Below are 15941 nucleotides of genomic sequence, written 5' to 3'. Positions count from 1 at the left end.
GAATTTGTCTTAGCTGTATTTCAGTATTTCTTTAACCAAATTAGCTTATGATTATCTTTAATTCACCGTAAAGCAGCTACTGTTCTCAAGCAATTATGATGTTTATACAGACATGAATGCAAATGCATGAAATAAGTTAATTGTTCTGCATAATATTTTCTTCCATTCACAAGTATGTGTGTAATTATACCACAGGTGCTATAAAGTGTAGACTACGCAGTGAATAACATTAAATTTCCCTGTAAGGAATGCTAAATTTTCAGCTCCTTTCTACCGATCTCTTTTACTAAAGAGACATTTTGCTGGTGTGAGAAACTATTAAGCTGCTGTTGAGTACAGAGAAGATTGTCGAGAGAAATCGGTTGGTGTGTAGAGCATTGTGTGTGTGCCACAAGACATACGCTGGTAAGGGTGAAGAGGGTATGTGTGACTGTGTTTCAGTAGAAACTGAACTGCAGAGTGGCCAGCTCTCCTCACCCATTATAAAAACGGAAATGAAGAAGTGTGAAGGGAGGATGGTGGTCTTCATGGCAATCATCTTCTTTTGAGCAGTACTCATTCATTACTGCCCTGTTATTCTAATGAGTCTACGTTCTCTGAATAGCCTAGTCTACAACAGCAGTCACCAATGTCTGCTGGTCCATGACCATGACACGAAGCAAGTAGTGTCCTGCGGGCACTGTCATGCCTCGATTTCCTTTTTGCTGATCTCAGTTGTACCTCCCTCTAGCTGTGAGCAGAGCTGGAAGACCTTGAAAGCAGCTTGTGAATTATGAGCCATGGTTGTGGACAGCTCTTCTAGGAGAAACAAACAGCATTGATGTTGGCCTAGTAACGTTTCCTCCTTAAACTGCTTCCCCTACATTAGAGAGAACACTTAAATTTTGAAGTAATGATGTTGCCATAGAAATGTAACTCCTAAGTTGTTTCCTTCCCTCTTAGAGCATACTTAAGAAATTTATTGTGCTGTGGCTTTTATGAGTGGAATTCAGTGTCGCTTTTTATCCCCAGGGCCCAGTAGTCCTTGGTGGTGACCAGCAGCCTGGAGACCTGATGAAGAAGCAGGGCCGACTGGGTTCTGTGTCACTTGTGACCTCCAAAAAGAATAAGTGGCTCTCGCCTTCACCTCTGTCCCAAGGTGCCCTGTAGAAGATGCCGCTCCCTCCCATTTCCTGTTTAATATGCAGAAGCAGGTCAGTAATCAAGAAACACATAATTTTGCGGTGATAGAAGCGAAGAAAGAAACTTTCATTAAACCAAGCCTTAAATCAACAGCGGTATGATTTGTGAAAGCGAGTTTATAAATCACGTCAAATAACTTGGTTTTAATATACTATTTTAACATTTTTAACTCATTTTTGCTATTTTTTCTCATATAGTAATGTATCAGCTGATATCAGTTTACCAGTACTTTGTATTTGACACGTGATAACTGAACTTGCTTCACCTTTTTGCTTTTAAAAACACTCTTGTCCTTCTGAGAGTCCTCCAAAATTAAACAAAACCAAAGCAAAACAAAACCACAAAACAAAAAAAAAAACCACCACAGAAATCTACTGTGAATCTTAATGTACTGTGCAAAGTCTGTGGAAAGTGATTGAGTTTGCAGTCATAAAAAAACCTGCAAAACAGATTTTAGGAAAACTTTAATTTCTGATCTTAAGCTGTCTTGGTGTTGATGGCATTCTGACCCACGTTGTTTGTGCGTGATGGTTTTAAAGACCTTTTTAAAGGCTTGACATATCTGGTGTTCAGAACCTGGTATTTCTGGGTGGGGAGCTTCTGGTCACCAGCCCAAGTGACTTCACAGGTGCTTTTAGCCTTAACTTCTGTGAAGCTATGAAGGGTCAACTGTCACAAGCTGCAGCTGTAGAGTGGGGAAAATACTCATGTTTCAGAGAACACAGGAAAAAAATTAAGACTCCTCCTTTTCTTGAAAGCCAGCTTTAACTTTTTCAGTTGCAAATTCTGAGGGAAGGTACCCTGATATGTGTAAAGGTAACCTGCGGAATCTGAGCATTGAGAATAAGTAACTGAACTCCTGTGGGAACAGAGGTGAGAGATTGTGCTTGATAGATTCGAGATGAATATGGGATGATTCACTGGGTTTTTTTCATTGTACGATAGAAATACCTACCAAAAAGAAGTATAGTCAGCAGTTACATTTGGATTTGAAACATTCTATGGCAAAGTTAAATTGTTCAAAAAGGGAATAAACAAGTTAACGGAAGCTCTACCAATTGAATGCTGTGGTCTGGATACAGTCTGTGACTCAATAAATCCCTGTATTAAGCATCTTCTGGTCAAATAATTCCTTCAAGGGACACAGCTGTGACATTGATAGTGCAGTATGAGGAAAACTGCACTTCTGTTGCTCTTTATCTTTGTGGGGGTTTGTTGTTTAACGCTAACGTAGATATATGCATGCAGTAAACTGCAGGTATTGGAGTTTAATGGTGTGGAAATCAAAAGTACTTTGGTTTTGACACTTCAGAATTGTCTCCAATGAGTGTATGTGAACCATCAAGTATTCTTAAATAACACTATATTTCATTAAAACTTTAGAAAGTCTCTATGAAATTAGTACAGCATTTAGTACAGATTTTGGTATAGTATAAGCTTTTTGTCTAGTGGAAAAGACAGAATAGCTCAAAAATGGGGCTGCCTTGCTCTGAAAATGGTCTCCAACGTATAAAATGGAGAACGGAGAGCTCTGTTTTGTTACTTATTTTGTGATGCGTAAGAATGCATTTAAAATATGAACTGAGATTGATTCGGAGGTTGTTGCTTGAAATTCAGTTAAATTGCACGTGATTGATTACATTGGGCCTATTTAAGTACAATGTTATTTAGAATTGCAAAATGCTCCTTAGATTACTTTTTTTTTCTTGTTTTCTGGGCTTTTCTTCTCTCTGCCCTCATCCTTCTTCAGATTCATCATCGCATTAAGCTTTACTGAGTTTGAGATTTCATTTTTCTCTTGCAGAGCTCTCCTCTTACATGGTCTTTGGGAAACCCTATGTGTCAAAGTCCTTCCTGCACCCCCATCAGTGGGTCTCCAGCACCCCTCAGAGCCTGCGCCACGTCACCCCGCCAAGTCAAGGGAGCGTTTAACTGGTTAGTTCTCCTTCTCCTTTAGGTTGATCAAAGTAACTTCATATTTAAGGCATTGGTGATAGTGGCTAAGAAAGGGATCTTTAGCTAGAAGTCTTCTGTATGTACAGTTCAGTTGTAAAAATTTGAAATGAGTATGCATGTCTGTTGGAAGGATTCTAGAGGGGAATTTCTTGTAAGAAGTAATATAAAATTACCAGTTGTGATCTATTGTGTAAAAGAACAAACCCCCAAACTGCCAAATATATAGGTGTTGCCTGTCTTATAGGCAGCCTATTGGAAGATGTTACCTCTTTTTTATAAACGGATGACCAAAGTGTACCTTGCCTGTCTCGGTTAAGGTTGAATGCTGTACAGCATCCTGGTGACCTGATTTTTATTTTTTAACAACTGGATTTCTGAGGTTTTTGAGTTTCTTTCCGTGCACAGAATGTAGAATATATTTTTCTGCTTATTAATTTTCAATATATGGAGAAGTAAATCTTACCCGTCTTGTTGGTGATGAAGAGATACCTAGAGTTTAGCCTTTCAAGTCTTCATATTTTTATGGAGCCTTGAATCTGTAATAAAAAAGATATTACTGATCAATTGTTCCTTCTGTTGTTCAGTGTTTAACTAGCATTCGGTTTGGTTTAATATTTGGGGACATGTGTCCTGTGCAAGCAGTCAGTGGGCTTCAAGAAGCTCGGTAGCAAGAGGCAAACTTTAGTCTGTAGAATTGCTGAATAAGCTTTTCATCCCATGGAGTACTGGATATATCAGTTAAAAGAAGCTCCCTTGAAAGTACACCCATGAAATGCACTGATTGTCCCAATGATTTAGCGTGCTGTTCTTCCAACTGATCCATTTTCCTGTGTAGCTTTGTGGTATCTCCTTGGGTTTTAGGCTGTTCTCGTTGAGAAGTTTTTCATCTTACTTCCTTCCCTTCTATTTCACTTCTCTAAAGATTTCTCCATCTATCGCCACCTTATTCTTGGGAGGGGGGAGAGGGCAGAATTAGTGCTGCTTTGAAAAAAGCCAAACCCCTCACTTCTTCACACTGTTATCCGATCCTGTGTAAATCGGATAAAGCAGTGATAGGGAGGGAGGGATGTAAACCCAATATAGACGACAACATCATGGTGAAACTTGCACTGAAGTCTTAGGGAGAAAACGTTCCTTTCCCCCACCAGATGCATCCTGCTTTCTCAGTTCTTTCTCTTAAGCAGATGGCTGCAACTCGGTTGCCTTTCAGGCCTTCATCCCTTACTCAAGGGGCTCAAATGAAGTTTCCCCTTCCCTGTCAACTTTGTTTACATCTAGAGAAAAGGCTTTCAGTCTCCAGGCCTGGATGCCTGTAGACTTTAGGGGATCTGCAAAAGCGACATGTAAGCAAGCTTAGTTTAAGGAGGCATAAATGCCCAAGAAGACAGGTTGGCACTTCAAATTAAATTGAGTAAAATTTGGTGCACTTACCACTTCTATTTCTTGTGGAGTTTTCCTTACGTTTTCTGTAAAGTCGTCATCATCAATCCATTTTCTGTGAAGCTACTGAAAAAGCAGGATACAGCCTGCATTTTGCTGTGTGGTAGAAGGATTCATTGAAAGCTGCTAAATACGCTGGGACTACCTAAGCTAAGTGTGGTTTGAGCTGAAGGTGCTCTAAAGAGTCTCTCCCAGCACTACAGTACGTATCGTGTGTACTTGCGTGATTCTTACACTCATTTTCTAGACATCCCCTCAGGGCCACTGCATTTTGTTTGATGCAGAGCCACCTACCTGCTCTTCTTCTCTTAAAGTAGGCAGATCCTCCTGGGCCTCATCTTGCCATTGTCATCGTGGCAGGTGAAGACCAAACAGTTCAAGCTCAGCCGGAGTCAGTCCTGTGCAAAGCAAAGCCTCGGTTTGCCTATGTCGTACTGGCACAGCGGGGGAGCTGCTTTCACCCTCCCGGCGTTCAGAGGCACCTTGGCACTTGGTGACCCGGACTCACCCGCTTGTGACAGGACGTGCCTGGCAATGTGAAGCATCTGTGTCCCCGGGTTGCTGTGCCCTTCTTCCTCAGCGCCATCTCGGTGGCAGGCTGAGTGGAACCACTTCCAAGAACTCCCGATGACCACCAGGCCTTCTCTGCACCCCTTTCTCCTTGCCTGTTTTTAGCCCAGCTGCTCCACAGGATACTGAGCAAGATGGACCTTTGGTCTGATCCAGCGTGATCATTCTTGCAAATCATCGGCACCTTCTCTTGAGGTACCTCTTATAATCAGTTGGTTGAGCTTTAGTTTTGGGGAGTTGAAATTGGACTAAACACAACATGCAGAGGCTTCAGGCTGATGTGTTGCCTAATGAAAGAAAACATCTTGTGTCTTTTGTAGGGAACAGTTTGTTTTCTTTCATAGATGGCTCCAGTAAAGGTTGTTCTTGCTGTATTCATTCAGTAAAACTAGCTTGCATTTTAACAGTGGTAGTTTCAGCCTGGAATTGATTGGACTGCAGTAAAATGAGGGAACAGAAAGTATAGATTATTCAAAGCAGACACTTAGCTCTGTGTTTCTGCTGCAGTGATTGATAGGTTAACAAATTCTTACTAGATTAGTCCTGAGCTTTAAGCAGTAACATTGCTAGTCTTCTGAAGGTAGATACTTTAGTAGTTGTGCTTTTATTCTGGGCTAATTCTGCAGATAATAAACCTCGCTTTCTCTTGACTTGTATTGTAGAAATCCAGAGGATTCTGGAAGTATTAGACCAAATTATGGAAGTCTAAATCTGTTTAAATGGCTATTTTAACCCACAGTTACTTGCAGCGTGGTGTATTGGGTCTCTATTTCATACTTGAAGAGTTAAGGAGTGTAGAGTGATCTTAAACCCAGCTGAAATTCTACTTTCTCTTCCTGTATTCCATGAAATTTTATGCTTGCTCCCTTTGCAATTAACCTTCTTAATTGCAAGTAAGGCATTGTATATTTTATTATACATAATTTACCAGTTTTGCTAAACTGAATTGGTAGTGTATGTTTCTGCCTGTGAAAAACTGAAAAGCTGAAGAGTTGGGATGGCAGGGGTACCAGGTAGTCGCTATTCCTTGTACAACGCGAGCTCTGGCCAGGCCTCCAGTGCCTGGCTCTGATGAACAGCTAATTCCATGAAAGGTCTGAAGAGGAAAAAGTAGAGGAAGCTTGAACTTGCTCCCCAGGAGGAGCACCTCCATATTCCTTATCAGGAATGCCGTCTGCTCGTAGGGCAGGCTGTTATTAATATTTTTATTAGAAAGAATGTGAATCTCTAAATTGACCTGCTGGAGCTGGTGAAGTTCTGATTTTGTAGAGAGCGATGGTTGATTGCTGTGCTGCAAACAGGTTGAACAACCGCTGCTTTGCTTGCTCTGTTTGAAACAATCGCCGCCATGGTGTGAAAGCAGGAGCCAGAGACCAGCGGGATAATTGCCAGGACCCTTCTGTTTTACCTTAGTACTTGGAGCTGTCATCTTCTGCTACGTAACGTGAGCCTTGCTCTTGTGTTTAGGTTTGGTGGTGTTAATTCAAACTTGCTACTATGCATCACTGTAGCCTGTTTTTGCAAATACAGCATTTCACAGTGTTTTCATTGATACCTTAAGCACAGTAACTCTTCAAGTTAACTTGAAGAGTTACAAGTTCTGTAACTTGAAGAGACTGTGCTTAGGTATTAATGAAATGGCTCTGTTGTTTTCTCCTGGTGCCTAAATGCTTTTAAGACTTTTTTCAGTGCTGTTTACTCGTCTGCAGAATTGACTGGGTGCTTGTGTTGGGAGGCAGTTCCCTAATAGGCAGACTCTGGAAAAATCGTTGAGAACTTTGGTTGTATCCAGCTCACATCCCAAGATAAGCATGAAACTCTTAAGTACCCAAACTGGAATTATTCAGAAACTGGGAATTCATTTGGACCTTGTCAGGGAAGAGACCAAAGGTCTCTGAGCATATATACAGAATCAGGATTTCCATTTTGGACCTCATAAAAATAAGTTCCGGTGGATAGTTCCTGTGCTATGCAGTATGATCTGTCTTTGATCACTCCTAAATGAGTAGCTACATGTAACATGATCCTAAAATTTAAGCATTTTGTCTCTTCAGATTTTTTTAGTTAAATCATCCTCTGCTTGTGTTGGAAACACTGTCTGAAGTGCTTGCTTGTCTTGTTTTTGTTAATCTAGTAATGGCTTTTGAAGCTTCTGCCTCTGTTGGAAGGAAAACTGTATCTTGTGTAGATTTGAAAGCATGGATTTTTACAAGCTGTGCCATACATTTTCAAAGTTTCTTAATACAGAGCTTTATTCAGCAGTCAGAAGAGAGTAAGAGCCCTAGAATTCCTCTGTATATAACTTTGATACATTGAACTTCCTGTTTAACACGCAAGGAAATAGAAATTTCTCAAACTTTTTTTGTTCACAAGAGCTCCTTGGAGGCTTTGGTGAGACTTTATTAGAATGCACTTAGACAACTGCGAGTTCTGGGACACCTGGAATGCAAGTTTAAAAGTGTTCTCTAGAATTAAGCTTTCAAAATGTCACTGAGACACTTACACCCCTGAGTCATCTGTGATAAACTGAAAATATATCTTAGATTTTCCTAGTCTGGTTATCCCTAGCTATACCCTCATTGGGTATACTCCTAACTAAAACTTCACAGCAGAAATCTAAGGCTATTTAGTAAGAATAAGTAGCCGTATGGAGAAATTGCAAATAAAATTACCCATGTTTAACTTTTTCCATGCTATTCAGGTGTGGAATGCTATACAATAAAAAAAAAATTAGCATTAGAAGTTAATTTTCTTTGTGTGACAAATAACAATAGGGCAGATGCAAACGCATGAGTGAGTACAGGTTTTCGATGAAGATGAACCCAGTAACTGTGGCTCTGGCCATGGATCTTCTCCTCTCCAGTGAGAGTGGCAATGAGCTGTAGAGTGGTGGCCTTGTTTCAGAGGCCAGGACAAATCCTCCTGGCTGTTGCAACAGCTTCTTAAATGGTCACTTTTCAAGTGAGATGGCCTGTTTGCAGCCCATAAGCAGTAAGTTCTTTCAGGTTTGGGCAGTGACATCTCATTACAGCAACCCCTTCCTCCTCGTCCCGCTACCCGAGCTCTCTATGGTGGAAGTTACTGTGGTTTGGAATTGTTCAGGTCCAAAATACATGCACCAATTTTGCTGCAAACCTGTGTTTTCTGTGTAGGGCGACAGGAGGCATGAGGCCATTGGGAAAGAATAGTCTCATGCAGATCTGCTGTAGACTTCGGAGGTTCATCATACCCTGTTATACAGAACTTGTTTGGTTTTACTTACGGAACGTCAGTAGTATATCTTTTTTGTGGAATACTTTCTCACTTGCATTTTGCCTCTTACTGTTGTGCATAAGACTTTGTTATCTTCCTGGTTTGTGCAGTTGAGAAGAGGTGACTGGGGAAATTTGGGTCTCTTTAAGCACATCTCTTCCTACAGATGTGTTTCCTCGTGTATGTATGTTTATAGTTGAATAGGAGTTGGCTTATGATTATAAATTGAAAACAAGTGGACGACAGTATAGAATGATCTAACTTGGATGTCAATCAGCAACTCTTTGTTTCATGAAGAATGGTCAGGCAGGGAGGCTTGGTTTTTTTTCTTGTTCTAAAGACTTGTCACCAACCAGTACCTCAGTTCAGTGTCTGGTGACGTTGATTTCTGCCCGGCAGTCCTACAGTTCACATGGAGTTGGAATATCCAGTTAGAACCTTTCTGGTTCACATGACAAAAATGCAGATTTTAAACTTCAAATTTTACTAGAACGTTTGCTGTGCAAACCCAGAAAAAAATTATCACGCTTGACTGGGACCAGCAAAAGTGACAAGTAAATAAAGCTTTTAACTGCTAATATGAACGCATGACCAATTACAAAAGGAGAAGATCTTTTACGAAGGCAGTGTTTTACAGATGGTTCCAGAAGAAGAATATACTGGAAGGCAATAAACTTGCATCTGCTTATTTAAATATAACCTTAGATTTCACCATAACTCCCTGGTGAACAGAGAGAAATGGAAAGAATGTTTGCTGATGTTTTTAGGTTTAATGGCTGTCTTTTTTTTTTATGGGAAGTAAATGAATTTGTTGTTATCAGATGGTAAATTGAGCTGCTGACTGAAGTTCTTTGTTGGAGAAAGAATGCATGTTATTAGTGGCTACCACATCTGCATTGGCTTTGAGACTTGCTGCCCTTAACTGACGAAAATATGGCTGTTAAGACCCTTCAGTGTCCATTTCTATGTTGAGAACGAAATATTCAGAAATCTATGTACCCCTTGAGAGAGAATGTAGCAAAGGCTAAAAAAGTGATGAGAACAAAACTGGTAAGCGCTAGCTGCTGACGTAAATACTGAGGAGTCTTTGGGCATCACAGCCACAATCATAAATGCAGAATTACAACTTACTGCTCTTGCTCTGAGTGAGTTGCTTTTCATTTGGTTGCAGTTTGCGTACCAGCTCCTCCAGCAGCAGTTCTCTGATCGGCGTGAATGTTGAAGAGAGATTTGGCAAACGAAACCCACTTTACCTTGTTGCTGTGTCGGACAATACCTGTGTCGCTGCTAGAATCCGCCCAGTTTGCAAATTCAAGAAGCGTGAGCTTGTCCGAGCTGCCTCTGTGTCTCACTTCAGCAAGGAAGGTGAGTGGAAGTTTTGCTGTGTGGTTACTCAGCTATGCTGCGTTTTTATTTAGAATGTATGATTTAATTTATTTTTAGCAAAAACTATCATAATGTTGGACTCTGGTTTTAGTACAGCATTTTCTGAGCACTCTTCTAAAATTCATGGGGAATTTTAGAAGAAATTCCCAGATCTGTCAAAAAAAAGTCACGAGTTCTCTGTTTAACTGGGCTTTAGAAACTGATTCTAAATTTCTGTCAAAAAAAAGTCACGAGTTCTCTGTTTAACTGGGCTTTAGAAACTGATTCTAAATTTCTGTTCTTAAAAATCAGGCAGCTGTTTTTTCTGAGTAACGATGACCAGAGCGCACCTCAGACTTCAGCGTGGGCAGCAACCTTCTGCCAATTACCTTTTGGAGTTGATTACCTCGGAACTGTCCAGGGAAAAAGAAACCGCTGCCACCACCCTCCCCCAAAAAACCCAACCCCACACCACAACACACAACCCACCAGCTGCCCAAAAATAAAACCCCAGGAATATATAACCTTAGTTAAGACTTGGCAAGCTGGTGTGTGAGTGAGTGCAACTGGGTGGTGGTTATTTGAAGGCTGAGCTACCAAGCCTGATGAAATAAGTGCTCCTTGGACACCTAGCTGTGAGTTCCCTGATGATGCAAAGATGTTTACTGTGTTAATTCTGACAAAGAAAGAACATGTGTGGTAACATCCATCGGTTGACAAGTGGTAGTCTGTTACACCGCTCATCTTATTTGCGTGTTTGTAGCCTTTTCCTCAAATATTGATTTACAAGTAACAGGTATTTAACAAGCTGCAGATTGAAGACAAAAAGATTAAAAGTCATGTTACTTTTCCCGGTCTGATCTTTTATTTCGCCAGAGTGCAAAGCCAGTATGATTTAATTCAGTCTGCTTAGGCTGTAGGTAAAAGCATTATTAATGCTCCCTCTTCTGGTTTGACTGGTACCACGGAACTTGTCTGGGAAGGGGCATCGGGTGCGTCTTGGCGACAGCATGGGAAAAAACAGTGGAACAAAGACACCGGGCTGTTGTGGTTGCAGCTTACGCTCCAAACAGACAAGTGAGGAAAAGTGGAAAATAAGACAATATTGGTCAGAGTGATAGACGCTGCTGGTGGTGGATTGCTCGCCTAACAGGTTTTTTTATCAAGTTTTTTGGAAGCATCAGAGCTACAAAAAGCCTTTGAGGAAGATGAGGAAGAACAGGATGGGAAAAGGCACAGAGGTGTTTGAAGTTTTAAAAAGAAAACGATTAAATAGTGTTAAGGTAATTTGTGCCATCTGGGTGTCTAGTATAATCCCCGCAGTTTGAACCCTAGGTTTCCCGTAGCAGAATCTCAGGCATTGAATCTTTTTAAAAAAAAAAAAAAAAAAAAAAAAATTAATTCAGATGGTACAGCCAGAAAAAACAGCTCGGGCTGGGTGCCTCCGGAGAGGGACCCCGAACAAAGAAATCCCTGGGCAGCTATACCCTTACAGTCTGTGCACCCGCCCCTCGCGCTCTCTTCACGCGCCTTTTGGTCCAATGGTGATTGCTGGTCTGGGATCTTCTAACACCTTATTGCATTCCTCCTCTGTCTCCAGGCGGGCCGTTAACTGTTCTTGTCGAGTTGCAGCTCCTGCTGCCGGTTGTAGCCTCCTTATCTTCTGGTTTGCGCTGGCTCTGGAAGCCCTCTTTTGCTTAACTAGGTAAAAGTTCAGCATATCTAGGTGAAAATTCACAGCTTGCGGCCTAAGGCTTCAGCAAATCTAGCTCCTCGTGCTAAGTCAGTCATGCTAAACAAACAGTATACCAAATCTCACAACGTTATGACTCTCAGCAATTAATTCTATTTAAAACTTACTTATTTAAGCTAAATGACTCATATTTCTTAACAGTATTATGGCTTCACTGGAGTCGCAGAGGAGCAGCTCTGTTGGCTTGGAAATACTAGTAAAGAATCACACAAAGTGTGTCCCTTAATACCCTGAATTATTTTGATAAGGTAGTTCATGGTCAGAAGGAGAAACAGCCCGTGGTGGTACTCTTGCACACTGCTTTAACATTGGTCTTGGCTCTTGACTTTATTTTTCACCCTGCAAATCTGCTGCTTGGTTATGGTTTTGGTGTTGTGTTTTTTGGATGATTTTTTTTTTTTCCCCAGTTGTGCTGGGGAAAGATTACACCAGAGATGCTTTTCAGTTTTACAAAACTTGCCTGGCTTTGCTTTTTTAGTGAATGGAAACTAGTGTACCTGTAGAAAGCAGACTGGAGAATACTGGATGTGAACTTCAATTTTACTTAACTCTGAAGCATGGTTCCCTTTTTAAATGTTTGATCTCCTTTCTTCTGCTAGCCGCTGAAACCTCTCACCGTGAAGTGCAGCTGTGAATGGCCCAACTCTTGCATCCTGTGTAGCTGCAAAGCCTCTGTCCAGACAATAGACCCTAATACCATGTCCCTGGAAGAGCGCATAGCCCTCCTGGACCCTGGCTTCCACCCCATACTCTCTCTATCTCATGGTGAGTAGATCACACATTATAATGTGAAAGAGGATCCCTTACTGTGCCGCTGCCCTCTTTGCTCTTCCTCCTTACATGCAAGGAGGTGAAAAATACGCCGACAGAGTTGTAAGCGTGTTTCTAGAGGATAACGAGAAACGTTCTGCATGGTAACCAGACACACATCTTCAGTCCAAGGATGCAGTCTGTGGAGACTTCTGAGCCCAGGAAACCACGTTGTGTCTTGGCCTGCAGCTGGGGCAGTTGCCATCTCTAGTTTAATGTAAGCTAGCTCACTTCTTTAGGATCAGCTCTGTCTTCTGCAAGGAACACTCTAATTCTGGAGGCTTGCAGAACAACTGTTGTGAGTTCCTGTGAAACCCCTGCCCTGGAGGGCTACTTGAAAGACTGGAAATCTAATGCTGACTTTGACAGGCTGCGTGGCAGTCGTTTGGTCGACGACTAGCACCAACTTTGAGTGTGAAATCACTGTTTGAGTCTAAGCACTTGTTATTTAAACACCTGTGGCCTTCTAGATGGGCTCTGTGGTTGCTTTATGAACTACGCTCCCTACTCTGTAGAATCTTAACATTTAGTTTCTGTTTAAATACCTGAAGGATGATAGTGGCTGCAGTACTGCTAGTGCCTTTAACCGTGGAAGAGCAAGAATGTGCACTAAGGAGTTCTTCGGTAGATTAAGGGACAGCGAGGAAAATACTTTTTCTACTGTGCAACTATGAGAGCATCTCTCTCAAAAAAAAAAAAATTTTTATCATTAAAAAAAAAGTATAAACTCACCTCTGCTCATTAAATAACGATGCAAACAAGAGCCAAGTAATAGGTAGCTGGACGTGATGCAGGTTAGCGTAAGGGTGAGGAAGCTCAGTGGTGAGGTGTCAGGTCCCGGCTGTAGGATTGCCGCTAGCAGCGGGCAGGGCAGAGGCGGCTCTTTCTGGGGACGTGCTCATCCTGTTCACTCTGTCACAGCACGCGTGGGGCGAGAGAGCCTGCAATCGACCACGTGTGCTTTGGTTAGCTGTGCCACTTCATCCTTTTACTGAAGTCCTGACAGATGTGAATTGCTACTGATGTGTGTGCAGTGCTGTACGTGAAAAGAGGAAACTTTATGCTTACCAAAAGAACTGGGTTTTCCTACTTTCAGGCAACCCTCTCCACTTGCACTTTGAAACCTTACTAAGAGAGGATGGATTGCATAGAATACTGAGCCATGAACTCAAGACTCTGAAGATGTCCCATTTTGGAAACAAAGAAGATCTAACTAACAGCGCATTCCGAAAGCTACACTCTTCACTCCTGCTTGCCTCCTGTAAGTTAAGCAAAATGGAGTTTGAGATGAAGTTAAAAAATTAAATGTGGGCTTTTAACCAGTGCCTGAGGGCAACCAGTGAAGGTAGAGTGGAGAAAGTAGCTCACTTTCTTCCAGTGGAAGATAATTTGAACTCTGTCCTATAGTCATGTCTAAGTGACTGAGTCCAGCGTCTTGCAAACTACAGATATTCTGACCCCCTTGGCAGGACACAGAAATACTGGCCTCAGCGAAGTTATTCAAAATAAATAGATCTTGCAATTCTCTGTGTTTCTTTCAAGGGAACAAGCAACCCAAAAAGAAGCTTTTATGAACCTTTATTTCAAGGTATCATCAGAGTAGATCGGTATTTGCCTGGCAAAATTCTGGCATCTTTTTTTTTTCTGCTGTGATAGCAATTGCTGTGCCAGTTGCATGCTGCTCTTGCTGTTTTGGAAGGCCTAACTTTTTTTCCATCAGCCCATCAGAGTTGATGATTTTTTTTTAAATGGTCTACAGTAGTTTAAGATAAGTGATGGACAACTCAAGCCAGTTTCAAGACAGGAAAAGGGAAACCCAGCTAAAACACATCCTAGTTTTTAAATGAACTAGGGTTGGTGTTTCATTTGGCTTTCTTTAAAAGGCATGTTTTTATGCCAAATCATTTTCTGAAAGTAACATAATGTGCAGACTACAAGCTGGCCGTATCCTTGACATTCTTATAGGACACAGTTGCTGCATCTGGAATACTTTTTATGTTCTGTGGTTGCTGATGCAAACTATCATGAACAAACCAGATAATAGTAAAAAAAAAAAAAAACCACAAAAAAAATCAAAGCAAGCAAACAAAGAAACCAAAACAACTTCCATGCTGAAAGTAGATCAGCAGCCTCAGGTTGTGTGTTTGGCCCTAACTATGTGAGCTGAGCTACAACTTGATTTAATGATGTTTAATCAGTCTGAGCTGAGGTTACTCAGCTTTAAATGGGGGTAGATGCTGTTTTTGAAGAGAAGTGTTCTGGAGAGATCATCTTTCCAAAAATCAGCTCAGGATGTAAGGAGGATGGAACAAGCAGATGGTTAGTGTTGAGTAAATGTGAGGAACCTACTAGAGGATGCTTGAGTAACACACCAGTATAGAGTCTGTCAACTGGTCAGCAGATGTTTTGACTCTTAACTGATTTATCTTTCTATACCTCCTTCCTTTTTTCAAATATTTAGCCACAAGACTACACAAAACCTATTATTATTTATGGGCAGCATGTATGGGGGGGTGTAGACACCTACTGTGAAGAGTGTGTTCTCATGGACGATGCAGTAATGCAGGATGATTTTTCGTATATTTTTAACTCCGAGCCTCAAAGAGCTAATCTTTAGGAAGGATTTGAATAGTGGAGTAATTTGGCACCATAGGTCTGGAAGATTGCTCCATTTGTGGTATTCAGCATGGAGTAAGCCAGTCACAAATGGGAGAAAGAATAAAAAGTTAACTGATGTAGAAAAAGTATATCAAGCTGAGGTTATATAGGACTTCAGGGAGAAGAGTACATCTGTCTTAAAATCAGTGTGGTTTGTCATCGGAGCGATCGTTAGAAAGAGGACCAGCCTGATCAGTTCGACAGTGAAGGAAGCTTTTTCAGGTGGCTGTGTCTTGGACTGAGAAGTGCAGTTCTTGATGGCTGTAACCTCCATTTCACCTTCCACTTTATTTTGGAAACATTGACCAAAAGTAACATTTTTGGGCTAGCATCTGCAGTGCTGCAGAGCACTGACGCTTCACTGCAGGCTTCTGTTTTATGTTTGTCCTCTAATGCCGATGTCTGCTCCGCTCTGAGTTCCCCAGGGCAGGTTTGGTGACCTTACAGGGGTAGCAACATCACCAACTGGTCTTAAGTCAGCCTGACTTCACCTTGGTTTTCTGTGCACGTTTTATTAACAGGTTCATTGTTTGAAGGGAGAAGGCAGCGTGAAGGAACACCCAGTCACAGTTTTCCTGTTTCCAGTCCTCAGGCACATAAATACGGTTCTTTGCACCACCCACCGTCCTTGTACCCAGAGCCTCCTCCAGCCCCTTCTTCCAGCCAGATCCCTTTCACTGGCAGCTCCGCAGCGGTGAGTTGAAACAAAAGCTGTGGCACAGGAATGTGAAAAGGGGGAGCAGCCTTGGAGAGGAGCTGGGGGACGCCTCTCTTACTGAGCATTGCCTTGGGGCTGCAGGCTCACTGGGAATTATTCAGATGGGTTGTTACTGCTAATGGACTGCTGGGAAATGCAGTTTGGATGTTGGTGTTAGACATTAACAGCTACTTGCTTCATTTTTCCTCAGGCAGCGCTCGGCTGGCTAGGTGCCTGCTGCACTGCTTCCCCAGCCAG

General features: G+C 41.7%; 1 protein-coding gene across 1 annotated transcript in view; it reads left to right on the top strand.

The window, feature by feature from the left end:
• Window positions 1-15941, top strand: part of LOC127012724 (KAT8 regulatory NSL complex subunit 1-like) — a 35278-nt gene that overhangs the window by 12803 nt on the left and 6534 nt on the right. The window contains exons 3-8 of the mRNA XM_050890958.1: window positions 1012-1138; window positions 2987-3050; window positions 9572-9785; window positions 12118-12283; window positions 13425-13589; window positions 15508-15680. Of these exons, the coding sequence (XP_050746915.1) occupies window positions 1012-1138; window positions 2987-3050; window positions 9572-9785; window positions 12118-12283; window positions 13425-13589; window positions 15508-15680 (909 nt within the window). The remainder of the gene's footprint in view (window positions 1-1011; window positions 1139-2986; window positions 3051-9571; window positions 9786-12117; window positions 12284-13424; window positions 13590-15507; window positions 15681-15941) is intronic.

Source organism: Gymnogyps californianus, chromosome 2 (genome assembly GCF_018139145.2).
Source record: "Gymnogyps californianus isolate 813 chromosome 2, ASM1813914v2, whole genome shotgun sequence".
Classification (NCBI taxonomy): Eukaryota; Metazoa; Chordata; class Aves; order Accipitriformes; family Cathartidae; genus Gymnogyps; species Gymnogyps californianus.
Note: the sequence above shows the minus strand (reverse complement) of the source record. Positions and strands in the feature narration are given on the sequence as shown.